Source organism: Nestor notabilis, unplaced genomic scaffold, assembly GCF_000696875.1.
Source record: "Nestor notabilis isolate BGI_N333 unplaced genomic scaffold, ASM69687v1 scaffold3163, whole genome shotgun sequence".
NCBI lineage: Eukaryota > Metazoa > Chordata > Aves > Psittaciformes > Psittacidae > Nestor > Nestor notabilis.
The window spans coordinates 2,150-30,122 of record NW_009921348.1 but is presented as its reverse complement, the minus strand read 5'-3'; the positions used below and the strand labels follow the sequence as shown (position 1 = coordinate 30,122).

The following is a 27,973-nucleotide window of genomic DNA, read 5'->3' as shown; positions in this document are numbered from 1 at the left end:
TGACAACACTGGCCAAGTGCTCAATTCATTCACTGGTTTCAACTTAAAAGAGGTACCAGAAGATGTCTGGTGTAATAGGAGCAGCAAGTGTATTTCTTGGAGCTGGAGTTTCTTAGGGAGAGAGGTTTAACTGATCATTCCCCTTCAGGCTGAACACTTAGAAAGACAAGAAGAATAAAACATTTATTTACCAAGATGCAGCTGATGGGTAGTTCCCTACTTCCCCACACCAGCAAAGGAGACTGCCTCAGCAGATACAGATACTCTTCTAGTGCACCTGCAGTTGAAAATCCTTCCCGCTTGCTAAGCAAAGGATGTGCTGCACTCTCCATATGCTGCTGCTGCCTAACCTCCTATTTTTACTGCTCAGAAAGCCACAGAATGAAAGTAGGAAAGAAAGTAGGAAGAAAGCCATAGAGTGCCATATGCTGTAATATTATGTACTAAAATAACACAGGTATGAAGTAACAGCTCTCAAGTACACATATCATGAGTGAAGCCATTGCTGGTTTTTAAGCAATAGCTAATGCCATAATCTTCCTTTTTCTTTACTGCAATATACATATCCTGGAGAAGCTGAACATCTTAGTCTGGAATCCTATATGCTCAGCAGCAGTAGTTTACATTTATTTGTGAGAACTAGTTCGATGCTGAAAACATTCAAGATGGCAGCACAAATAGGTAGGAAAAGCTATTTGGTCTTGAGACCAAATAAACAGATACTCAAGAATATTTTTTCTTACATGTTTACTTTCAAGATCTTAAACCCATATACTGTGTAATGTGGGAGAAGAGAATGTCACTGGGAGGTTTTCCTCTTAACTCACTAGACTCTGAAGTGTGGAAAAACTGCGATAAATGGGAGTCTGCCATTTGACTATAAGCACTTAGCCTGTTGAGCAGTGATGCCTCCAATACCATAGCAGCAAATCCCAAAGTTCTCTACAACAGTTAACTGGCAAACCAGCAATTCCATGCTTTTGCCTATAGCTTAGAACGACTTTATTTTCTTTGTATGTGTAGTAAGAGTTATTCACCTGTTCTCAGACTGTGAGACAGATCAAAATCACATCCTGAAACAGTAACGCATAGATCTCTTTCCTCACTGCAGCTGTGATACCTTAAGAGGAGAAGTACTGTTAAAGTCTAAGAAAAAAGGACCCTCTTGTTGAGGCAGGAATGTGGTAGGGATAATGTTGTAAACTCCAGCAAGTATGTTCTCCACTTCCAAGTAGCAAAATCCACACCTATGATAAAAGAAACCACCTGTTAGAACTAAAATCTGAAGTATGTTTCAAACCTCTTAAGACTTCATTAAGGGAGCATTACCTGTAGTCACCACTGCTCTTTTTCTGAAAGCCGTAGGAACCAGGTTCTCCTACTGTTGAGACTGTGATGAGCTCAAAACCAACGCTGTATTGCCTGCAAGCAATGTGACACGACTGTTACTATAGTTATTTGGGTCATCAGCATCACCATGAAGAGGACTATTTATTAAAAACTAGACAGCATGACTGGAAGACATCTAAAAGTACTGTCACATCTGACAGAAATGTTAAGTCAAACTTGCCATGACATGCATGTAGAATTTGGAGGAACACAGGACACATTTCAGGTTCAAAAGTAGAGTACAGGGAAAATGCTTGCTAGAAGTCTGCCTCCGCATTTAAGCAGACTTCAAGTAGTTAAACTTATGGTGACTAAGTCCCTTGCCACGTGGTGCAGATCCTGGGATGTGATCTGATTGCTGCAGAAGAATGAACATCAGTGACCTCAGCAGGATTCTTCATGTTGTACTGTAACTTGGGACAGTTTGTCTACTACCTGTTAACACACGTGACAGGCACCACTGCCCCATCAGACTACCCAAATATGATCTGTAAATGCAGGAGAATACATACAAAACCTGCTTAATTAGTGGAACTGTATAGCCACACACCTTTGCACTCCATTTCATGACAGAAGCTTCCTCAAAGAGGGGAGGATGGATAGAAAAGTGTTGCACTGCACAGCTTTGCAAAAGATAAAACATTTGACTGCCTGGCAGGAGATCGTGCTATTTGGAGGCACTGTATACAGACAGGTTGTTTGAGGTAGATCATTAATTTTGCCAAAGGAATTTGACCTGCTTAGGTCTATGCTACAGAGCACTGACATCCAATACTTCTGGCCTGCTAGCAGCAGAGTAAATGCACTTTCAGAACTGCAGCAACTGACTGAGAGCCTGTAAGAGTTTAGTATCTCACTTATTAGCTCTACTACTAAAGGAATTATGATCAAAATTAAAAAGGAAGAAAAAGTCCTTTGTACCATCTTCCCTTCTGAGCAAGGCCTAGCTCTGCTCAGACCCCAAAACTGAGGAGAAAGGTGGCTCCTGCTTTCCTTGTAGGTCAAGGACTTCCTCAGTGGCAAATGCGCAGGTGTAAATCACATTTAAAAGTACTGATGGTGAAGTCAGACACATAAGCAGTACAAGATCTGAGCCACCTCCTCTACCTTGTTTCAGGATATTCAGGGAGATTCCTACCCTCCCTACAGAGGATACTGACAAAGCTTTTTCTGTAGCATGTGATATTCTCACTGTGTTGATGCACACTTATTGTCTACTGACCTTGGTCCCCGTAGTTCAATTAGTAATGGTCCATTCTTGTCCAGCTGGAATTGATAAATGGGGTTATTTTTGTAGGTGTCTCTGAAATTTCCACATCCTCCAGCACTCTGACTTTTCCACTGTCCATTAACCTGAAAGAGGTCAAAAATACAGAAAATACTTTTTATATGCTGAAGATTTGTATTGCTTATTTACACACACAAACAAGACTAGAGGCTCCTCTCACTTTAGAGGTCACTCACTTTAGTAATCTCTCCTAATTTTTAAAGTGCAAGTGAAAGCCTGTGTTAAGAATTCAGAAACTTTCACTGCAGCTGCTCACCCACCCTCGTCAAAGCCTTAGATCATAGAATCCCAGACTGGTTTGTGTTGGAAAAAACCTTACGATCACCCAGTTCCAACCCTCTGCCACAGGCAGGGACACCTCACACTAGACCAGGTCACTCAAGGCTGTGTCCTACCTGGCCTTGAACACTGCCAGGGATGGAGCATTCACCACTTCCCTGCGCAATCTGTGCCAGGGCCTCAGCACCCTCACAGGGAAGAACTTCTGCCTTAGATCTAACCTGAACTTCCCCTGTTTAAGTTTAAACCCATCACCCCTTGTCTATTGTTACAGTCCCTAAAGAAGAGTCCCTCTCCAGCAGCCTTGGAAATGTACTGAAATTTTTTCAACTTATATTAAGTAAGTAATGAGTGACTGTTTCTGCCTATGACAAACTGCATCTAACAGAAGATTGATATTCCCATCTATCCTGTGACTACTGGACTCTGCAGGCTGTTTTGTTTGCTCACACACTCCTCTTGCACCAAACGAGAAACAACAGCACTACAGGAAGTCCAATGCTACTTGTGTTGTAACCTTTGCTTTTGAAATCGTTGCCTCCAGCCCTGTCCATTCAGCTCCATGCACTCTGATAACCAGCATTACAGGGACAAGATAGCCATAAGGACAGATCCCACAAGGACAAAGAAATACATGAGGAAAAATGCTGCTCAGACTTTGAGAAATGGGCCATCTGTTTGCAAGTTCTTCCTGCTAGTCACTAAACTGAAAGGTTAGACTTGCAAGACATGCCAGGCATACACACAAATTTATAGCCGAGATCTGTTTCTTTTGCTACCTCCCCCTTTCACTCAAACAAGGAGCAACATTTTTTTTCTCTTGTGATTTAATTCCTTTACTCAGTGTCCAAAAGCCTCCAACATGGCAAGTTTGGAAGCAAGGGGAATTTCTCCTCCCACCAGGCTACTACTCAGGAACCTAAACCTGCTGTAGCTTTCCAGGCCTTTTCCACCTCTGCTGCACTCAGGTCTAGGAATCCCCTTAGGGCTTGGTGAGCTCCATAGGCAACCACTCAACTTTAGTATAAGACATCTAACAGAACTTGCTGTTACTGGTAAACTACACATTAGTTATCTCCAAGTTAAGTGTGATGACTGCTAAGCAAAGACCAAATAAGCATTAAGCACAGCCAATTAACTTTTGTATTCAGTCATAAAGGCAGAGCTGGCCTTGGGTAAGTTGAACATACCTTTTATTTGAACAGACATACTATTCAAATAATACATTATTGAATACAATACGATACATTGTATTGCATTCACTACATTACTGAATACAATAAGAAGTTCTATTACTAAACATAACATCTTCAAACAATTAACAGGTTTCCACATACTTTATTTTCTTTTGAAACATCCTACAGCACAAAACAGATGTCCTGCCTCAAACAGGCTGGTCACCTTCAATGAGGTTTTGACTTCCTAAAGTATTTCACCAAACTAGGCCCAGTTCTTAAGAGCTAAAAAGGACAATGGTTTCTGGAGGAACTAAACAAATCACTTTGTCTTCCCAGGAATCTCTCTAGCCACTGAGTGTTCTCCAAAACAGGCTCACTTCAAGGGGCTGTTCCAGAAATAAGTGGTATGAAACACTGTCTGAACTCAAGAGCCTAGCTGCAACCTGACATGCCCCCCCTGACCACACAAAGTAATGTGATCCTTCGCTTCAGGCACAAGTGTCCTAGAAAATGGACTGTTCCACCATGGCTCAAACTAGACTCATTTCCCTCTTCCCACAGAAATCACTGTTTGGACAGGAAACTTCTGCCTCTGGTAGGATAGGGTAGGCATTGTAGGTACTATGCCTCAGGGTAGGCATAGTAGGTACAAAGCTTAAAGTTAACAGCTGCTCCCTTATTCTTTCTGGAGAATAAAATTGCCAATACATGAAGATACATGCAAGTTACTTTATCCTGTGAGCTCTTGGCTATATTTATACTTCAGCCGAAGGTATAACTACAGCTCATGTTGACAGCTGAAATACAAACAGCAGCTGCCCCCAAAACTGCCTGGCCTTCTGACTAGTTTTTCTGCTCTTGCCCTGCTGCTGTACTCTCAGGGAGCATTTCTACATGAAACTCACCATCAGTATATTGCCTTCATCCCATTTGGCACCATGAGTGCTTAGCCCAGTGGTTGCAGACCTTTGAGACGTTCTTGCAAAATTGAGGAACAGTAATATATTGTGATATAACTATTTGTCACAGGCTTGCTACTGGTGCCTTTGGTTTGTCATTACTGGTTTTGTCCCACCATGCTCAGAGTTCTTCCAAGAAAATCATGCAATTCTCTCAAGGGAAGATGAGCACACTTTTACAGTGGTTTTACTCTGCAGTAGTACTAGCACAGTCTGATCCCTGCAGAGTAATTGTGTATTAGGGTACAGGTTGTTATTCTAAAGGTCAGTCTATTCTAGAAGGGCTTTACAGTGCTTCTGCAATGCTGCAGCTGCAACAACACACTGCACTGAAGGTAGAACTTATATACTAAATGCCAGTGGAAGTTAAGCCTCCATCCATCCAGAGTGGTGTGAGCAGTGAGCCAGCCCAAGGACTATTATGTTGGTATGAATTATGCTAACACAGAACAGCTAACTGGCAAATTGTATGCAATTAAGTAGAGGGTTTGTCTTGTGCTAATGATGCTTAGATTAAGCTTTTAAGAAGTGTCATTTGTCAGAAGATGCGCAAAGGTGGCATTTTTGGGCAGTAGTACAAAAATGTATTTTAAAACCTTGTACATCTCAAATATGGAAAAGCCAAACCAGAATTATTATCCAATGACCCATAAAAGAAAATATTTCTTTACCCGTTTGGAAATGGTGTAAGGTGTAGGAATCTTGGAAAAGGTGAACTTGCACATGGAATACACCTGTGTTGTAAAAGAAGCAGCTGGTTACATATTCCTCTCACACTTCTCATATGAAATCATGACAGGTTAAAAAAACAAAAAAAGGCAGGATTGCCTACTCATCATTTTTAGATACTTGTTCACTACATGCCTATATTACCCATCAGACAAGTCTGTCTGAAATTCAAAATCCAGAATAACAAGATTCAGGGACTAATAAGACTTAGTTCTACTTAAAGATCTGCATTTTACTTTTTTCAGTGACAAAAAGAGACATCAAGCACTGAACATCACATGACTCAGAAGGTTAAAAAATCCCCAAATACTGAGTCCAAGGACACAGGAGAAGTTAAAAAACTTTAAATGTTATCTGGGATATAAATTAGCCTTATTTTGGATATATAGAGAGCCAGTGCTTTGCCTGTACAGAGATATACATCTTTTATTCTAGGAAATGAAAGTATTTTCCAGCTAGTTTAGTTACTAAAGTTTCACTGCTCAAAACATACACATTATGTTAACTACAAATGAAGAACATTATGAAACACTTCATCCAGTGGTTCTGCTCCATCACTCACGGCCTTCCTCCTCCCCAGAATAACAGTATCAATCCAGAAGTACACTTTTTTACCAAACTTACAAATAAAAGACACTTTACAGTTTAGTTTTTAATATTCATTATGAAACTAACAGTACATACCCTGATGGTGTAATGGATAGTGTTTTGTTTCTCATACTGGGACACCACTAAGGTAAATGTATAGGACCCCGGAGAGGTCAGCTTGATCTTGGTCAGATAATGAGGACTGTTGATCCGAATACCATCAATATATGGAGGAGGATCAGCTGGAAGAGAGAAGGATGAACACTTTTCCCTGATCAAAACATCCCCATTCTGTATCAATGAATTTTGCCAGGAAAGTCTCTCTCTCTCTCATGTGAGCTTGCTGGACGACTGTCTCTTTCAAACACTACCGAACAATTTCTTCTACTATAAAAGTGTGTTTGGTTGCCCACTTAATGTTTTCAGTAAGACACACTGTAAAATAACCATCGCCACATGTCCTAGCAGCATCAGAAGCAAGTTTTGGGCTATACGGAAAAGCAGATGCTTTAACAAGACCAGCTCTTGCAAAAACAGATGATGATTTGCTCAGGTCTCAACAGATGCTTTCTGCAGAAAGACAGCTTGGATTCTAGTGGAACTGGTCAGCAGAATACACTGAATAAGATCAGAGATGAATAATGCAACCTTTACCAGCCATTTCAATAGAAAAAAACCCCCACAAATTCCACTCTTTGGTGAAAAGAGCTTTAAAAGCTACTCTTGCATTACCTGTTGCATATGAGCACCTACCTGAATGCAACTATGATTCTAAAGAGGACCCCTATATATAAAAGCAACAGGCCAAACCCTACCTGTCTTTGGATGCACTTTTACTGAATAAATCCAAGGAGTATCTTTTACAGAGATCTCTAACTTGATGTAAATAATAAATAACCCCACACACACACATTATTAGCTCTACCTTAAAGTTGCAATCTATCCATTCAACCTGGGAGTTACCTTTACTTCCTATGTTTCATATCTGCCATCTGTCTCGAAATAAAACACACACAGCTTTTTCACAGCTACAGAGCTCTAAAAGCCAAGACCCTTTTTCTCCAGGTGAGTAGAATCTGACATATAATGACCAAGCATAATACTCTCATAAAATTTGTACAACTTAAACATTCCAGGCCTGATAGTCTGACATACATTGCAGTGTTCAGCTGTACCTCATGAGCTTGCTTAGATACTTCACTAAGCCAAGTTCACATAACAATTAACCTTGATTATCTACATTTAATGGTAGCCATTTCAGAAATGTGGGAAATAATTCTGCTGTCTCTTCCCTCTAAGCATTAACTACTACCACTTCCAACATGTACAGCTTGGTTTATTCCTGCAGTGTAGACTGTTGAAGGTGGTCACACTGACCTAAACAACTGTTTCAGAAGACTGACCTCCTGGAGTAAGGCTTCTAGTTTTAAAGCAAAAAGTGCCTTTTCTTTCCACAAAATCCTTTGCAATTCTTCATTTACTTGTAACAATCTTCTTAGCAATTAGGTACACTAACCTGGATAGTAAACTTTTTTGCCATCAGTCTTGTATACAACCATTGTAATGAATTCCCGATTGTGTGCAAAGTCATCCTATAAAAAACACAAATCAAGGAGATTTGTACTCTTCTGTGGAACATAAGGAATGCTTAATCAGAATCAAGCACACATTCTATCATCCCCCTTTGATCACAACATGGTATGATCTGATATTAGTATTTATTGAGATACCCAATCCAATCTTATTTTAAAATACCTGAACTAAATAAACTGCCACTGATTTCACTTACAACAGTTCAGGCCCCAGGATTCAAAGTTACTTCAGAACCTGTATCGTGGAATATAATCATTTAGCTCAAATTTTAATGGGGGTCTATTTCAACAATCTTGTTTGTAAGTGCATGTGACGGCTAAACTTAAGACTTAGACATATAAACAGACATAAATACCTGAACAAGAAACATAAGCAGTGATACACTAGTAACAGAAAGCTATACGGAAAGGCTTACGGAAGATGCTGCCGAACAATACAGGAAAAGAAGCCGGCACCTTATCTGTGATGTGCCTGCTGAGCAGGACCCAGACGGCAGCTCCACCTTGTGGACACTGAACCTCTAGCTTGTACTGAGGGTTATTAGCCAGGCTGTAGGCATCCTTCACTGGACCTTGCTTGGCATCCCAGGTACTAGAAGTAACACAAACACATGATTAGTCGAGTAAGATATTATCTGGTGCTTTAAAAATCAAATCTCAGAATGGTTTAAGTCGAGGGGACCTTAAATATCACCTAGTTCCACCCCCTGCAGGGACACCTTTCACTAGACCAGGTTGCTCTAAGCCCCATCCAACCTGGCCTTCAACGCTGCCAGGGATCCTACACCTATACAGAGCTATCAATTATCAGTAACACAGTTACTGAAGGTCAATATTCTACTGGACTGTATGACAGTGGCTGCACAGCACAACCACATCAGAACCATTACCTTACAACTTTGTTTATAAATTACTTAGCAATACAGGTGTGATGATAAAAAAAGCTAAATTCAAACAGCTTGGCTGCTCAGTATGGTGACTGCAACCACACAAAGCACAGAAAAAGCCAAACCATTCAGAAGCCTGGGCTACCTGACTGTAGTCATGACTGCATACACTGATACTAAGTGGAAGACACCTGTGCTTTTGTAACTGTAGAAATCCATACATAAGCTATGGTTACTTTCAAAACCTTGCCAAATTTTATTCCTCCAGTTTTTTTAAGGTAATTTTTATTGTAAAATCTCATCTGTTTCCTGTTTGGAAGGGTAACTGCATGAAGTGTTACAGATCTTTGAGGTACCCTATTGCAAAATCTGCCTGCTGCCTTATGAGCTGTCGGGACAAGGAAAATACAGTGTGAAAAAAGAAAAAGTGCTGATGACTGAAAGCAAAGTGTGGCATGCTGGAATCAGAAGTGGATAAAGCTATTCTTAAGTCACACTGGCCCTCCCACACTTTTAAAACTGAACAGCAGGCATAGAAGTCTGCATTATGAACTAAGCTTCAAATTATCACCATCATTACTCTGCTTTTTATGGCAACTGCCACTGTGCTAGGCATTTGCCTACACAGGGGTATGACAATCATAATATAAGGAAAGACAGACTAGTAGATGAGCTCTGAGGTTAGCAAACATGTTACCTCATCTTGCTACACCACCATAATGAATTTTAGAATTAATTTGAGCACAAAGATGGAAGGAGCCTTTGCAGATGAGCTCAGTAGTTACACCACGGATGAAGGAGCTTGTTTAGAGCTAACATATGCAGAAACAGTGTGAAAGCAGAGGCAAAGTACAGTATAGTGGCGCAGAAAAACAGAGAAACCCTTGCTTTCTGAAACTGAGGCACACAAACTGGGGGAAAAAAAGGCTGAATATGATGGATACTAGGTAGGAGACAAGTATCATGTTCAGGAAAAACAAAAATCAGCAGGCAAGGAAGATTACTTATGATAACTGCAACTGAGGAAAAATAGACTCCTGACATCAGTGAACACACCCTGTGAAGACAACACGCACTGCACAACCAACTTACAACTGGCCAAGAAAATGAATTCCAAATAAAAACTAGGTCACTCAAGCACTGTCTGGTCACTTGCTTAAAGAGAGACTGCACAAAAATCGTATTTCAGTCCCACACCTCTTTATGGGACTAGAGGTCAGAATCTGGTTACACAGCCCTAGGTCCACAGCAACATCACAAAGGTCACTGGAGTTTCAAAGATCTTACAGAAGTAGTCAAAAACAAAGCCTGGGCTGAGAGTTCAAAAGTGTAAAGTCCGGCTCAAGAGAGCATGGCTGGAGTTCAACCTCTTCAGCTGTAACTAGGAAGAATGGAAGGAAGGAAACACCACATCAGAACATTTAGTGAAATACTGACACAAAAGTTTTCTTTATTTGACCAACCTGTGAATACATGTAGATTCTTTAAAAAGACTTGGGTTCCAACTCAAATAAATAACATCATAGTGCTGGCACAGGTCCTCCCAGGCAATCCAGAAAATGCCTAAAAAGGAAATGCTGTTACTGTTTCCTTACTAGACACCTTGATTTTACTTGCCTCTTTGCAGGCAAATAAATACAGTTTATATAAACCAACATTTCTGTAAAACTTCGTAGTAACATCTGCATTGCCCAAGTTTCTAAACTTAAACTTACCCCCAAAATAAACATGTTAAACCAAGTTAGTTTCTACTTATCATCAAAGACGTTTTGAAGCTGTCAGGACACTTTTCATTCTCAAGCACTAAGCATACGGTATGAGAGAATCTGCTGTATTGAAAGAGACATCACTAGATGATTCTGACCTTGCCTCCCCCTTTCCTAGGTTTCTAACAAAATTTTAAAAATCATTACATAGCCAAAAAGGTTCCCCCAATTCAACAATTTACTTCAGCAGTCATCCAACACAATCAAGTATTCAATCAACATGTGAGTATGTTTGAATGTACTTCTATGATACTTCATCCAATGCCTACATGACCTGCTTTGGCACCCTGAATCTTCTTTATCTTGATAACACTCTCATGTGTTTAATCTAATTCTCCATAGCACCCCTAATGACAACTCCAGCCAACACCACCACCTGCAAGCTGACAGAATCCTGATGAGATGAGCTCTCAAAAAGGTAACAGCCTTGTAACTCAAGTCTCTGATAGAGGCAGCTGCAGATCTTGCAGCAATTAAAAAACCCAACCCCGGAACAATGAGCTGATCTCCCATAATTGTCACAGAGCCAGGGCTGCTATTCTTATAATTAAATCAAAAGTTTTCCTTATACATTTGTATGAAGTTTAACAATAAATGTTATAATTTAATGCATTTGGATGCATACTGCTATCAAAAATAGAGTGGCGCTGTACAAAAGGGCTCCCTTACAGAGACACACAGACAGCACCCAGGATGCTATAAAAAGAGCAGGTATCTCTGTGAATGTACAAAAGGAGCTTCTGCAGAATTTCTGAACACCTGTCCACCAGCAAACCCAAAACCGATTTTCCAGATGCTACACTCTGCTACTCCCCAGGGAAGATGGGACAGGACAATGCTGGGCATCATTCCAATTGATTTCTCTGGACAGTGACATAGCAGTACCACTGTCTCAACATCAGATCTCAATCTACTATTAAAGCCAGAAATAGAGTGTATATAAAGATTTGGTTATGGATGTATTAATGTAATGCAAGAAAAAAATCCACACCACTTACCTCCATAAACTCAAATACAGGCTAGACTAGTTTAAATACTGGTAATAGGAAGCACTTCGACACATATTTGCAAATTTTGGAGGGAAAAAAAAAAACCAAATCCAAACACGAAAGGTCTATTCATGTATTAAAAAGCAGCATTACACAGCTCATCAGAATGTTATCTTTGCCCTGACCTCCCCATGCCCAGATACTGAGATAGCAACACTTAAGCAAGGAGGTAGTATCTTGTCAATTAATTTGATATATATTAAATAGTCCAGATTACTTAAACCACAGACAAACCTGAAATTACAGATTTAAATACACAAAGACTTGCTAAACTTTGGAGCTATTTAGTTTTACTCTCCCTCTCCTTGTGCTTAAGCATTTCTTTCCATAAAGATCTGTAGTATCTGAAAAGACAGTGACTTTTTAAACCTTATTACCATTGTCGATTTTCTGAGCTGTTCTTGGATCAAAGTTCAAGTATTTTTGTAAATCTGGAGTCCAATTTCTCGTGTCATTTTCACTGTATCGTCCCTTCCAACGTAAGTGGCTCCAGGGATTTTTCAACTGAAGAAACCGAAGTCCCTAAAGAAATAAAATTTCTGGATTCATCTTCTCAAGGTAATTTTTATATTAACACAGAATATGGACTCATCGCTCAAGAAAATACAACATCATTAAGCTTTCTGGAATTTCCCAATGGAGCTCAAGATAAAATAAACTATATCAGCCATTAGAGCAAAAAAATCAGCAGCTATCCATTGCAGACAGTTTTCAAACAGGCATCTGAAAACATCTTCAGTTTTACTTGACACCTTATATTCCCTTATATCCAAGACTGCATACGCATGGGTTGGAACTAAACCCCATTTTTCTCCTTCCTCTTCAGACATCACCCCTGTTGCTGTTGTGATAAGGACATCTCCCTTGTGAAATCTGTTCAAAGAGAGGTGAAAAATAGCTTAATTAAAAATCTTGCAAGTTTCAAACTAACATTTGCCAGATATTGTAATAATAAGTTTTCACATTATTAGTGTGACTCTGCTTTATAAAAACTGGAATACATTTTTTTCTGCCAGCAGAAATCACTCCTGAAAAAGATTGAAAAAGTGAAACTATTTTCTTTCAGTATTTAAGTATAGGCTTTAAATGAAAAATATATTTTCATATAATTTTATCATTTCATATTTTTATAAATAAAAATCAGCATTTATCAATCTGAAGTTCAATCTGTGTCACTTTTAAAGACACTCATCACACATCTTCAGCTGAACACAAATGTGGTTTTATTAACAACTATGTCACACCACCCCTCTCCCCCCACTGGATTCTAAAGGGCCTTCCCAAAACGTGAAGAATGAGAAGTTCATGCTCCTATACTTCCGCAGGTATTTACACTGAAGTTTTTTGTCCCCCAGGACAGGCCTTACAGAGTCTGAACTGTCAACTTACAGCTGAGTCCTGCAACTGTTCTGAATTGCAATTATTAATTTTGCAACAATTATTGTTGTGAAAACACACTAGCACGTTTCCCAGCCCATACTAAAAACCAAGTACATACTCAGCATCCCCGGACAGTTTACAGGGGCACTGGACTAGAGATCGACACATTTTCAATCTAGTACAGGTGAACTATAGTGATGCTATAATGGCCAAACCCCATCCTAACTGCAGTCACACCTCCAAATTGCAGCACCAGAGTATCAGGAAAGCTGTTGGCAATCAACCGAGAGCTGCTAACCAACTGAAAAAGCACTGTAGAGAGAGTCATGCTTTTCTATCATGAATGCAGATGTTTTGGTTAAGAGAATATCCCCCTTCTTCTGCATTGAAACTGGTTGCATAAACCACTTTGGAAGTCAAAGTACTTGCTAGCTGACATTTATAAATTACAGCTATATCTTTCACCATAAGTAGAGTTGTTATGGTAGGTCTGAAGATCAGTACTGCAGTTTTGAAAGACTTCTGCTGCTCCTCCAGGAGATTTACTAATGGGGCATAATAACCAAGGTCTTGTGATACGATTAGAAATACTGTACTATATCTGCTTGCTAAGGACAGCAGATCAATGCCAAAGATCTGGGGAACTGTGTGGGAACACAGAACATCTCTTTCTACTTTTTAAACACTTTTAGCTTGTATGTTGGTTCCAAGCTGCTCTTCTCTGCCTTTATTCTATTTTCTTCATCAAGAAGTGGCTATTTTTTTAATTCATATGTAAAGAAGAAAAATCACCTCAAATAAAATTCCACAATATTTTACTCTTCTGTTCTATCAAAACCACCAGCACCTCAATTCTTCTTCCAGAAAACAATGTGGAGGTCTTATAAAGCACAATTTGTAGCAGTACCAAGATGCTATTAAGGATCTGTGGTGACTGTACTGCTTTTAAAATGGTAACACAGCTACTACACAGCAAGCATTTTAAGTACTTAGGAAATTAAAAACTTCTACCTCTGATGAAGTATTCTGAAAGTACTATCTTTATTGAAAGCTTGGTTGTCAGAGTGCATAGCAATTCTTTCAGGTATCCAACCAGTCAGTGCATGAAGATCAATATTCTGAAATTCAAGCATTCAAAAGAAATCAGAGCAGATGATCCATCTGATCCATCTATAAGCATATGATGCCTGTACACAAGTTATAAAAAAAGCTTTGAAAGGTATCAAGTATACCCAAGTTACAATATAGCTCTGCACATAAAAAGCTCAAGATTAAGACTATATTAAACAAACAAAACCTTATTTGATCAAGTTAGGACAACATCACCAAAAAGCCTCAAAAAAAAAAAAAAAAAAAAAACAAGGAAAAAAGTGAACTAATGAAAAACTGTAATTTCAGAGCAATGGAAGCTTAAGAGAATGATCGACTCTGGTCAATTCTATGATGTGTTCTATTTAATTGATTCAGAGACTTTTTAAAGCACAGCCTCAGAACCTATTTGGAACTTTGCTATTATAGCTGCATTTTAAATTATTTCAGTTTTACTTCTAAGGCTCAGGGTTGGGTTTTTATTCTTTTTGGTAAAGCTGACACTGACATATATTTCTATAAAAAGCCACTTTAATCTCCCCATTTTATCTCCCAGAAATATTGGTTATTCCCTTTTCTTTCACTTCGTACTCCTCAAAGCAAAAGCAGAGACTGTAAGTGCTTGTAGTGTTAATAACCAGCACTAGTGGGTAGGAACTTAAGGAATTACAAGTACACCACAGCCTGAATATACAAGGAAGCTATAACACAGTCGAAAAAGAGGGGCAGGAAGGGTGGAGATTAAATGTCACAAGTCAAGCTGTTCTTCCAGATAATAATCTTACTATTCTCTTTGTTGTCCTATAACTTGCTAACAATAAAATTCTGTCCTCCAAAATAAAGCAGCCTAACACTGACATAAATGTAAAAATGTATGATAAGTTTACCCCTTATACAAAGCCACATTTGTCTCCGCTATCATTTTTCAAAAGGCGATGATTACCTAGTATATCCTCCAAGAATGCCATTATTAAGACACCAACTAGAACGTGAACAGCACCATGAGATAAAAACATACTGTTAAAATTTTAAACAATTTTAAATTAAAATCAGAAATTCTTCCTAAGTAACAAATGAAGATTATGTGGGCTGCCCATTTCAGTAAACCATCCTTTGATAGAATAGCCTGCATGTCATTTTAGCTGCAGCACAATGACTAATTCTTTAATAACCACATTATAGGAACCCAATACATACTTATGTAAAGGAGTGGAAATCTGATAAACAAGCTTGCACAGATCAAAGCACTTGCTCCCTCTACATACACGTACTAAATGACTAGACTCTCCTTTCCTAGCCAACTGCCCTATCTATTGAATGACAGTTTGAAGCCAAAATCAGCAATATTGAAACAGGCATCAAATAATTACTTCACCCAACACTGTCATTTAGATTATATAAATACATATCCTTCCCAACCATAAGCACCAAACAGTACAGCTAAGCATATCTGAGAAAGAAATAAATAGAAAAAAAAACAAACCATAAACTTGCCTCCCCAAGCAATTTACTTTGATTTCACTAGAAGGAGAATTATTTAACCCAAGATTATCTAAGAGGAATTTTTTGCCTCTTAGAAATAATCTAGTACTTACAGAATTTGATCCAGGAAAATCATATCCTCCCATGACCTTCATGTAAGCCTTTTCTATTAATGAGACCCATAATTCATTCTTATTGTTAGAATAAGAGCAGAGAAGTTCCCCACTGTGATCAACAGGTAACTGGTCATCTATGATTACCTGTGGGAAATAAACAAATGAAAAATCATCATAATGCCAATAAGGTATTTTGGAAGTATTTTAAAAAATAAACCCTAACTCTCATGAATATACAGCTTTTCAGACACAACCAGCCCCAACCATCATTCTCACATATGGACACCTCTAACAAGCCTGCAATGGTTTGCCCAAGTGAACAACAAACTCTGCTCCAGGTCTATGGGTGACCTGTGATCACATGCCTTGCCTTCTCCTACGTAAAATGGGGACAATGACAGTACTCTCTTGTAAAGTGTCTAATACCTATTGTAAAAGGTAGCCACGGAAATATTCAGTGTAATTACCAGAATAAAAATCTCCCCCAAACCATTTACCTTTCTAGGTACACCATTGATATGAAGCTTTACCATGTATTTGCCACAGGGATTATATTCTGGTTCTCCTTTCTTATTCTGAGGGTAAATTATACTGTTTAAAAAAAAAAAAAAAAGAAAAGAAAAAAAAAAGAAATCATGACATAAATGCCTTGGCTGTACATACACTGATAACAACAGAAGTGGGATTAACACAGTCTGTTTCTAGAATTTACACTGAACATAAATACGGAAGAGCAGCTTCAATTCAGTAAAAATGACAAAGATGTGCAAATAGGTCTTACTTTTTAGGCCTTGCTCTTGCTGCAGTTCTCTGCTTAATATAGCAATAAAAAGAATGTCAGTAACCTAATTGTTTCTCCATCAGAAGCAAGGCAAACAAATTTCTCTCACTATTAAATATTATTTACACATCTGTAGTATAAATACAGTATTTGCCTGAATGACAAATCCAACATTTGAAGAAGATGACAGCACAGAACTCACTGCTCTCAAAAAGAACACAAGTTCAGTTCTAATAAGTACAGGTTAAACAAAAAAAAAAATATCCAGGAACAGTGTTTATACACTGGTCTGGCAACAGGCTCTTGGCAGTGGTGAAACCCATGTCAAATTTATCAAAGGATGCCAGTTAAGTGGAAATAAGATAGTGTTGTTAACATTAATTCTACGGTGAGATGGTATGCCTGTTGCACAGCAGCTGGCATAGCAAAGTAGGAAAATTTGCATTATATAAAGCATTATAAAGTAAAATTTCTATTAAAACCCAAACAAAATCTTCCAAACTATTTATTACTCCAAGCACATCCGAAGTTAAAGTCCAATGCCTGCATACATATCTGTATAAAGTTGGCCTCCCTCTCAGAAATGCTGAAGCCACAAGTCCCAGGGAGATGAAAGTGAAACAAATGCTGGTTTTTACTGTGTCCAACTTCAACTGTCATATACATTGCAAAAGCTTGGCAGTAGTAAGTCTGAAAAGATCTAAGAAAGCAACAGCTACTTACCTTGTGATCAATTTTTTGTTGTATCTTCTTTCATATGCTGCACTGATAGCTAGTGATGCCACAAAAGAGCAATCTGACACTATTGTCTATAAAGACAAGAAAGCCAGTGAGGACATTTTTTAATAACTTAGATACTGAAAAATAAATGGGATGTGTGGAGGGAAGGAATATCAGTTAGTTATTCTCTTCTGTCCTGGGTTCAATCTTTCAAATGGGAAAGATTTCAACCAAGAGAAGCAAAGCTACTACTAAAAAGACAGGAAACACATCCTTGCTCAAAACGAGGCCCTACAGAGCAAACCAGTTAAAATTATTAATGAGAATCAGAGACAAGTGCAAATACCTCAGCTTTCACTCTCACTTTCTCCCCCCTACCCAAAACACACTGTGTAATATAAACCATATCCAATGGCATATTCTACTGCTGATTCCAGTGTAGCTTGGGCCATCTGCAACTCAACACTAAGCAAGATGCTCCCGTGATTCTCAAAGGGTCACTCTGCTTCCTGTCTAATAAAAACTTTAAAGTCTTGCTCGTTTTTTCCACGCAGTAAATTAAGTAAACAGTTTGCTGCAGAGTACACCTTACCTTTTTTCCTAAGCATTATTTCTGGAAAATAGGATTTTCTGCTGGCATTCAAATTTTGATTTTCACTTCCACTGCTAACACAGCTGTTTATTCTCATGGTTAGAAAATGCGTGGAACATTAAGCGATACTATTTAGTTAATTTCATGAGAACCACGGAAAGCACTCTCACATTTGGGGATTCTTTTTAGGACAAGAAGGTCCTCTGCAATACACTGCTAGGAGCACACTTTTCTCTTTAGGAATAATTTACCTGCTTTATGCTGAAACTTGATACAGTATAAATCATTGTGGGGTTATTTGTTATATCATCTGGTCGCACCCACTTAGCAAACATTGCTTTCTGTTTAGGGGATAATGGTAACTTCCCACATTTATCACTAGATTTAAGAGAAAAAGAGTAGAAATAAGTCAGTATCAGTTTAGAAAAGCTTTTCATGTTATGCCTAGTCTTATATATGTCTGATAGATGGTGCAAAATACATGCAGAACAATTACACAATTTTATATATAGACCTGTCAAACAATTTCAAAGAACACTACTGCCAAGTTTGTGATTTTTTAGAGAGAGAAAGCAAAAATACTCAAACCATGAAATGCAACCCAAGAACTTCCTTCACACAAGACCAAACAGAACTGAATTCCAAAAAGCCATCTACAACAGCAGAAACTCAAATTCTTCACGTTATTTCAGTATGATAAACTAATAATAAAAAGTTTCTTTAGTTCTGAAATATCAAGGCTTGTCTGTTTGACAAGCCGTTAGTGGAAAAAAAACACCCCAAACTAACCCAAACCCAAAAACCAACTCCAAGTGTCTCTGTCTACTATAGCTATGTAATCTTAACATACTATTATTGCTTATTAATGAAGGTCTAACAGTTACATATCACTCTTCCTCAGACCAGTCCTTTTATAGAGGAATTTTCTATCACCTTCATTTTACAGGTAACACAGAGACGGAGCTAAACTCACTAGTAAGCAGCAGAATCAAGAAACTGACCCACGTTGGCAGCACAGCCCAATATTACAAAAAGCCAAACAAAATATTGTCTTTATGGGCTTGAAGATACAACTGCAAAAGCGTTACAGACCTGGAGCAGTTTACATTGAAATTTTACACTCAGACTTGAAGGAAGTGGTTGTATTTAAATATCTCTCCCTGAATTATGCTTAAAAGCCTGTTTAAACAATTTTAAACTCCAGCAAAGAAAACAGAGAAACACCAAGTATGGGAAAGCTTTGGAAATAAAAACAAACCTAAAGTTCAGGAATTGAATCACACTTACGAAAATGGCATAGGGAAGGCAAAACGTTCCCTCAGATCAACGCTCATGAAAGGTACATATTCAATGCCATTAATTTTTGAAGTCCTCCTGTAAGTCATAAGAAAAAAAAGTTACAAACCTGTCTATCATCTTTCAAACACCAAGTTCCAGAAGGTAACAAGAAAATTAGTTTTTAAGAACTAATAAGACACAATGCTTGTAAGAATATCTGTTGAAAATGAAACCACCACAATATTTATTTGGGTTTGAAACCTGCAGTACTTGATGACTCGGTCACTAATCCTGCAAGGACATACCTGTGGACAAGCCACTTTGCCAGGATCAAAATGATCATCAGCCACAAACCTCCTGATACTTTTAGAAGTCACACTTAAAACTACATTTGTCTAAACAAAATTTCTCAAGTCACTTAGGCCTCTCACTAAAGAAAGTCTTAGGGTAAGTTGACAGCAATCAGCAATTAGCAACACTAGATCTGGGGCAACACTAGATTTGAAATACTTTGTCAAACAACAAGAAAAATACTGCACGTTTATTGATATATTTTTTACTAAAATGCACAGAACACCTAAAAAATGAGAATTGTATTTAAACATGAATGAATGTAATTTAAGTTTAAAACAAGGAGTTAACTGAAAAGAGCTATGCAAAATATTTTAAAATCAAATAACAGAATCACAGAATGGTTTGGGCTGGAAAGGACCTTAAGATCATCCAGTTCCAACCCCCTGCCATAGGGAGGGACACCTCACACTAGACCATGTCACCCAAGGCTCTGTCCAACCTGGCCTTGAACACTGACAGGGATGGAGCATTCACCACTTCTTTGGGCAACCTGTGCCAGCAGCTCAGCACCCTCACAGGGAAAAGTTTCTTCGTTATATTTAACCTAAATCTCTCCCATTTCAGTTTGAACCCATCACCCCTTGTCCTGTCGCTACAGCCCCTAACGAAGAGACCCTCTCCAGCAGCCTTGTAGCCCCCTTCAGACACTGGAAGCTGCTCTGAGGTCTCCACGCAGCTTCTCTTCTCCAGGCCGAACAGCCCCAACTTTCTCAGCCTGTCTTCGTATGGGAGGTGCTCCAGCCCTTCTCTAGACCTGCTCCAACAGCTCCATGTCCTTCTTATTCTGAGGACACCAGAACTGATTAAAGACATGAAACAATTTGAAGTTCTCCTGCAAGACTGAGACAACCACCAAAAAAACACTCCCAAAACCCACACAAATCATCTGCAAAGCTGGAAACATTCAGGCACTGCAAAGGAAAGAGGTGAAATTTTAAAAAGGCAATTCTTAATGCTCTGCCTCTTTTCCAGCACACGTGCATTTCTATCTTCATGACTGTATCCTCAGTCCATTTATGTCCCCTAAAGTTAACAAGAAGAAATGTTTTATGATCAAATCCTGGACAGGGTTGAGCATCAGCTCTGTCACAATCTTTTTTACTGCATGAGGAGGAGAACGGAGGTTGAAACACCTATTGACAATGCCCTTTTATTTAAAAACACATTTGATAGTTTTCAAAATTGATGATTAAGGCTAAAGATTTTATGGGTTATTTGTGGCTTATTCCACCTATAATAATCAAAGCAAAAGGAACTGGATGTAATAGAAGTCCTACAGTCCTACAAAATATTATTCTTCCTCAATTTCCAATGAAGTAGTAGTTGTATAATCTATAAAAAACATCATTGTACCTTGGCTTCTCAGAGCCAAATGTTTCATGTATTCAGTCAGGTAAGTTATGTATAACATACAAAAATAAGCCTGGCAGGCAGTTAGAGGAACTTGCCTTCTAAATACAAATTAGAAAGTATGCTCTGTGAACAAAAGCCACTAATTACATCACCATAAAGAATACAACAATTTATTAATGTGTAGGTAATACCAGCAACGGGGTAAGAGGTGGTTTTCCAACCCTCTGTTTATGAGCTCGTGCTTCAGCTGGTTCAATCTACTGTGTAAGATGCACAAAGGATGTGAGCATAAATGACAAAATTTAGAAAAACTTGTCTTCAATTTACCTCAGAACTTCAATCTCCTCTGCAGTGTATCTCTGACCTTGAGGTTCACTAGCTTGCGCTGCTCTGATTGTCTGTGGCTTATCATTTAAAGAAAAATCAGGTCCCAGTGGAAAGAATGTTCTGACTGGATGATTTGGTTTAGCTGCAGTTGACTTCTTCTGAGATGACTTTGACATAGATTCCTTCAGTGCCTCTGCTCTGAAGCAAATAAAAATTTTGTTTACAATGACAGAATGTAGTTATGGTTCAACAACTGATTCGCTTAATTCATGTTCCCACATATGTTAAATGGAATGAACAAATTCCAAGTTGACCACCACCACTTTTCTAAGACAAAAAAACAATTTCTGACACCAGTACTACTATATGTTCCAGAATTAATTAAAATACAGCCTTTCCAACTCATATATAAACTACTTGTGGCAGAACTCACTATATTTTTGTTGCTGTCATGGTTAACTCAGCACCACATGCTGCTCGCTCCCCCCACCCACTTTTCCCCCACAGGCAGGATGGGGAGGAGAATTGAAAGAATGAAAAACCCACAGGTTGAGATAAGAACAGTTTAATGATCGAGTACAGTATAACACTACTAATAGTGATAATAAGGGAAATAACAAGGGGCAAGAACGTAAAACTAAAAGGGAAAAGGGAAAAAGAACAATAAACTCAACTGATGCCCAACACAATTGCTCACCACCCGCCAACTGATACCCAGCCCAACCTGAGCAGTGACTCATCCCTTCCGGGTGACTCCCCCCAGTTTCTATACTGGGCATGACGTGCTGTAGTATGGAATACACCTTTGGATAGTTTGGGTCAAGGGTCCTGTCTCTGCTCCCTCCCAGCTTCTTGTGCCCCTCCTCACTGGCAGAGCATGAGAGACTGCAAAGTCCTTGATCAGGTAAGTGCTACTGAGCAAAAACTAAAACATTGGTGTGTCACCAGCATTATTCTCAGACTAATGCCAAAACCTAGCACTGTACCAGCTACTAGGAAGAAAATTAACTCTATCTCAGCCAAAACCAGGACAGTTGCCTTTAAATTACGTTAATAGAAGAATTGGTGTAAGTGTTGTGAGCTGTCAGATAATGAAATAGGCCACTGAAACACAAAGAGAGAAAACTGATTTGTGTCCCCTTATACCTTCAGGATTTAAATTGTCTAACAGCTACAAAAGCAAATAAAAACCCAGTAGCATTCTCACAACCCAGCATTCCAACAGCTTAAAGGCTGTGCATTCAGAAGCCATGTTTTGCTGTTGTTGCATTAAGCTGCTGGATAGCCATACACATGCAAAAAGTTTGGTTTGTTTCTTAACACACAGAGAAGCGCCAAAAAACAGCTTATTCTGAAATGTAGCCCAACAGAGTCCATTATTCAGCATCATACAGCCAATTTGAAAAGAATTAAGAGTAAACTTACACTCTTTGTTTCAGATATAGACTCTACTTCACTAGATCTATGCACACAATTAGATTGCTATGATCAAGATAAGCATGTCCCAGTTTCCAAACTGTCTTCCTTATGAAGGGATATTGACAACCTGACTTCAGCATTTTTATAAAGGCCAATAACTGCAGTAGAGTACTCTGATTTATATCTCTGCATACTGAAGTAGTGTATTGGTACCAACACAGTCCTTTCGTAATTCTGTATGCCCCAAGATTCCCAGAGAGCTGGCACAAGAGCTGCTGTAGTCAGTGGCAGAGCAGCTGGCAGCTATCTGCACAGAGATCTCTACAGGAGTGAACTCTACTCAGAATCCCTACTTTGCAGTACAGAACAGACATGCTAGATTGAGAACCCAACTCAGAGAGTACACTTAGACCTGACAGCAAGTATGTTCACTAACATTAGCAGTACTCACCTATCCAGTGCTTGTCGAGCCAGCTGTTTCAGTTTGGACTGGAGGCCTGCTTCTGAAGTTTCAGTAGCCTTAAATACAAAATAAAACAAAAAGCTACACATCCAAAAAACCAGCAGGTTTTATAAGCTCAGTTTGTACAATTCTACACCTACAGACTACAGCAAACTGGTGATTTTTTTCCAATTCTCTTTTGAGATGAGTGAATGTGTTGGAGTTTGGGTTTTTTTTATATCTTAGTATAAAAAGCATACTAAGTGAGCAAATATAATTTTGCTGTTCTAAGTAAGCGTTCCTAGAACAGAAGTGGAATTTAAAATTCTTCAGCATGGGAAACAGTGTACACAACAAAAACTCTCCAGAAGAATCAACCATATTAAAACACCACGAGCAGAAAGAAGACAAAAACAAATGTTACCTATACTACTGAGCTTAAATGTGTTCCAATTCTTTTCCCCAAGTGTTAAAAATAATCATGGTAACTTAGAAAAACAAAAATTCTGAACATTTACTTTCAAAGAAATGATTTTACTTTAAAATAGAAACAAACAAGACAGATGTGCAAGAACAAGATTTTTAACTTGCAAGCAAAGGCATAAAATAAGCTGAGAGGGCACTAAAATAGGTATCAGAGTCCTAACTTCTCAGTTCGGAGGTCAGCTATGACAGTTTACGCTTTTGTTTTCCTTACAGATGAAGCATGGCTATTGCACCTAAAGAATCTGCAAGAGGCACACCATGAGGTGTGCCTTCTCCCGTAACACCCACAGGCAGGTTTCAAGCTCTAGACTTGTACCTTTACAGATTCTCCTGGGTCAGCTAGGTCAACTGAGGAAACAAAAGGCAAGCTACTTTCACGTCAAGAAACAAAACCAGGAACACCCTTTATAAGCAACTATTTTCACGTTCAATTAAATTACGCTCTAGAGCTCCTGGTTAGAAAAGACTTTGAAAGATGTATGAAGATAAGCAGGAATACCAGTACACTTATCCAGGTGTCAGCCATAGAAGAGGAGGAATGGCTGCTCTCCAAGTACTTCAAGAGTAAGGAAGAAATCTCTCCACCTTAACATACTGAAGAGAAAGACAGAAGTAAAGCTTCAAGACAGCAGAGTTACTTCAGTCTTCTTTCACCCTGGGAAGAAGGTGGTACTTTTTGATCACCCCGAGTCATCTCAGCAAATTAATATGATAGTCAAGATTAAAAGAAACTTCACCAGTATCTCTACTTAATGAAACACTTGATAAAGGCAGTTGTTAATATAATTTCAGACTAACTTCAGTATATGTAAGTAATATTTGCACACACTGACAGAAGAGAAAGAGGAACACAGCAGAGGAAAAACAGTATGCTGCAGCAGTAAATGTTACCTAATAGACGGAAAATGTTCTGCTCCAGCAGCTCAAGTGGAAAAAACTAGAGCAGTTCTAGTCTTCATCCAGTTACACTGTATCACCAGGGTATTTTAGCCTACATAATATCAGTTTACAGAATTCAGAAAGATTTTACTCTAGCATGTAACAAAACTAACACTCCCCTCCCAACAACCCACATATATTTACATTATAAAAAGGGAAAAGAAGAGAAAAAGAAAAACAGACTTGGTGGAGTTACATTATGATGGTGAACTCTTCCTGTAATGAGTTATTTAAGGCAACTGGACTTAAGGGAAAAAAGCAGTACCTGTAATTACATTCTCCATCTTTTCCATAATAGCCAATTGACCCTTACCATTAATTTCAGTGTGAATTAAATTCACACTTAACAGCTTTAATGTTGAGCACTGAGTAATCAAGTAGCATTTTTACTAGTTTTGGCATCAGTAGACTGTAATTTTCTCAGAAACAGTTACAAACAAAAATTCCCCTTAAATTGCTTCCTTTAACGTAGTCAGAAAGCAATACAGCTTACACATCAGCCAGACAACTTCAGTTTTAACTGGTTTAGTTTCTGTTCTAGTGTTGCATTTGCTTCAGAGCAAAAATTAACATGAGAAAAGTTCCAAAATATTTCTAGGTTTTAGTATAATCCATTTCAGGAAAAACATGTAAATGTCAAGTCCCCATAAATTTACAGTGTTGAATAGCAACATAATACAAATACTAGAAGAAACACTAAAAAAAAAAATTAAAAAAAAATACAATCAAACAGTGGGAGAAGGAAAAAAAAAAGGATTAAAAAATTAGGTTTTAGAAATACAGGTACTCCATTTTTAAGCCGCCTTTAAGGGTCAGTCATTTGTGTAAGTGGAAGAATTTCTTACCATCACATAATTCCACCAAGTTAATCTGTAGCTTAACATACTGTTTTCAAACAGAGTTCCACTGCTTCTGTGTACAACTCAATAGCTTCTTCTGCATTGCCTTTATCATCTTCATCAAAAGCCTGTGTAACTAGGAAGTGAGCACGCTCCAAGTCCAACTGTTGTTTTGACTTCAGAGGGTCTGTGTTCTGTGACTGAACTAAATGAAAAAGAAAGTATTTAGCTTTCTACAGCACCAGACATGTAAAAACAGCTACTGGTACTGAAACACTGGCAGTTCTGATCAGATGGGCATTATCTATTTCTTGGCTGAAACGCAAATCTTCCTAAACTTTGCTAAAAACATCTTTGCAAGGACAAGAAAACACCATCACTACCACCCCCTGAAGCACAGATACACTCTCACGGTATTTCACAAGTCAATGTAAATAGAATCTCTTTCATACTATATTAAGGACAAGGATGTTTAATTATGCAAATAGAATCACAGAATAGTTTGGGTTGGAAAGGACCTTAAGATCATCTAGTTTCAACCCCCAAAATATTGTATCATTTGTGAAAATACGTCACCTACAAGTTCCTCCGGTGTCTATCTTTAATATCATTTAATACCTTTATTAATGACCTGAAGGAGAAGATGGAGTGCACCTTCATCAAGCCTGCAGACCACAACAAACTGATTCACTCAAGGACACAGCCACTATTCAAAGGGACACAGACAAGCTAATGTAACAGGCTGACAGGAACCTCAGGAAATTCAACCAGGACAAATGCTATGCCCTATGACTGGAACAGACTAACACCCTGCAGGGTACAGTTCTGCAGAGAGCCAGCAGGGTCCTAGCAGCGATGAACAGCAACCTGGGCTGTGTCAGCAGGAGCACAGCCAGATGTGCGGAAGCATTACCCCTGTACTTGGCACTCAGTAGACTGTATCTGGAATACCACATCCCATCTTGGGTTCCTAAGGATGGTTGGGGCTGTGGGACTTGGCCTTTTGAGAAGAAGCTGAGGGAGCCATGGCTTGTCCAGCCAGGAGGAGAGATGGCTTTGGGGGGACCTAACAGCCACCTGCCAGTAACTGCAAGGTTATCAAGAAAATAGAAAATGGATTCAGGCTTTTCACTGCAGTGCAAAGAAAGGGAATGGGAGTCAGTGGCTATGAATTTAAATAGGGGAGAATTTGAATATCTATATATAGAGAGAGACACAGATATATCACAAAAGACAAGGAAATTAGTATAATGAAAACCAGCACACATCATTGATACATATTTCACAGCACTGAAAGGCTTTCCACTCAATGAATTTAAGCAGAGGTTTGATTAGAAAGCTCCCTACCCACCTGCTGAATGGAGAGCTTGAACTCTTTCCAAGTACTCATTTATTTTTTCTTGAATATTTTCCAAGTTGGACCCTGCCATCCCAGCGTAAATCAAGGCTTGTGCAGCTTCCTGCAGGGAAAAGAATTTGAGACAAAGTTAATGTTTGCTGCCTAGAAAATTACTTTCCATAAACGCAAGACCTACAGGAGCTGTAAATTGGGTGAAAGCAAGCCCCTGCATCTGCAAATAGACTCAATGGCTGCAGGGAAATTCTGCTGGAAATAACAAATTTCAAGTTACAAATGAGATTATGTTCAAGATCTCACACATGGGACAAGCTGCAGTACTATAAAAAAAAAAAACCTTCGGAGGTTCTGTAAGGCCAGATCTTAGGTCTGCCTGTATAGGAATGCATGGAATTAAGAGATTTTAAGTAAAATTTTTCAAGCATGCACTGAAATCAGCTAGGAGAGCTCACAAGCCACAAACTGCCTTTTAATTTTAAAGCTGCAGACTCTACTCAGAAGTTATCTACATTTAATCTGCTAACAATATAAAAACTCTCAAAAAATCAGAAGCATAGAATTTTGGTTTAGAAAGTCTTTTCTTTTAATATTACTCACCTAAAGCTATCACATTTGCAAAGTCTACAAATTTAAAAGCTTCCTAGCTCCTCAAACTTTGTTTTTAAAATATCTGTACGTACACCAAACACTAGATTAGAGCCTACTTCCAGGAGAGAGCATAGGCCTCCAGCTCAGAAGCACAGTATATTATTTGCATTAAGGCTTTTTCCAGACTGTACAAATCTATTAAGAAAAAAGGTCTTCAGTTGCATAAGCTGTCTATCCGTTCACTAAACTTATGAAAAACATACAAGGTTTGTTGGGGTTGTGATAAACAGAGCTGGCAGAGTCCCAGAAGCATATGGAGAACTGAAATCTGTCACTCGCAAAGATACGGATAAAAACTATATTCTGTCCTCATTATTGACATGGAACAATCCCCATGCTTTTGTGGCAGCGCTCATCTTCCCAGCAGCAGTAGAGGAGAGAAGGTGGTCATGTAGCAGGCTGAGTATGTAGGAAGGAAATCAGTAACTAGAGAGCTGCTCCACAAAGCTGGTGCTTGGAGAGGCTGCTCTGAACAGGGCAAGCACAGAGCCATGGTTAGAGGGTTTCTCTTGTGTGCTCTATGACCATTATTTCTGCCAAGCTTAGCAGTTTGCTCCAATACACATCTGCCTAGTTTACCCAAGCTTAAAACTGACCCTGATACAACCTGTGCTTGTTATCAGGGCAATTTTTCATTGACAAGCATCACAGAACCAAGTACTTCACA

The 27,973-nt window shown here is 38.8% G+C and overlaps 1 protein-coding gene across 1 annotated transcript; it reads right to left on the bottom strand.

Moving 5' to 3' along the window:
• Positions 1 to 1,102: 1,102 nt before the first annotated feature.
• On the bottom strand, positions 1,103 to 26,755 carry CAPN7 (calpain 7). The gene is made up of 20 exons (XM_010011100.1): positions 26,653 to 26,755; positions 25,349 to 25,506; positions 23,047 to 23,114; positions 21,177 to 21,374; positions 19,152 to 19,238; positions 18,116 to 18,242; positions 17,276 to 17,361; positions 16,269 to 16,362; positions 15,769 to 15,915; positions 14,096 to 14,202; positions 12,457 to 12,577; positions 12,082 to 12,226; positions 10,353 to 10,452; positions 8,459 to 8,594; positions 7,927 to 8,002; positions 6,507 to 6,652; positions 5,765 to 5,827; positions 2,612 to 2,742; positions 1,330 to 1,422; positions 1,103 to 1,247 (listed from the first exon to the last, which is right to left on the bottom strand). Exons 1-20 carry the CDS (start codon positions 26,729 to 26,731, stop codon positions 1,103 to 1,105), a joined length of 2,307 nt encoding a protein of 768 aa, XP_010009402.1. The 5' UTR covers positions 26,732 to 26,755.
• Positions 26,756 to 27,973: the final 1,218 nt, after the last annotated feature.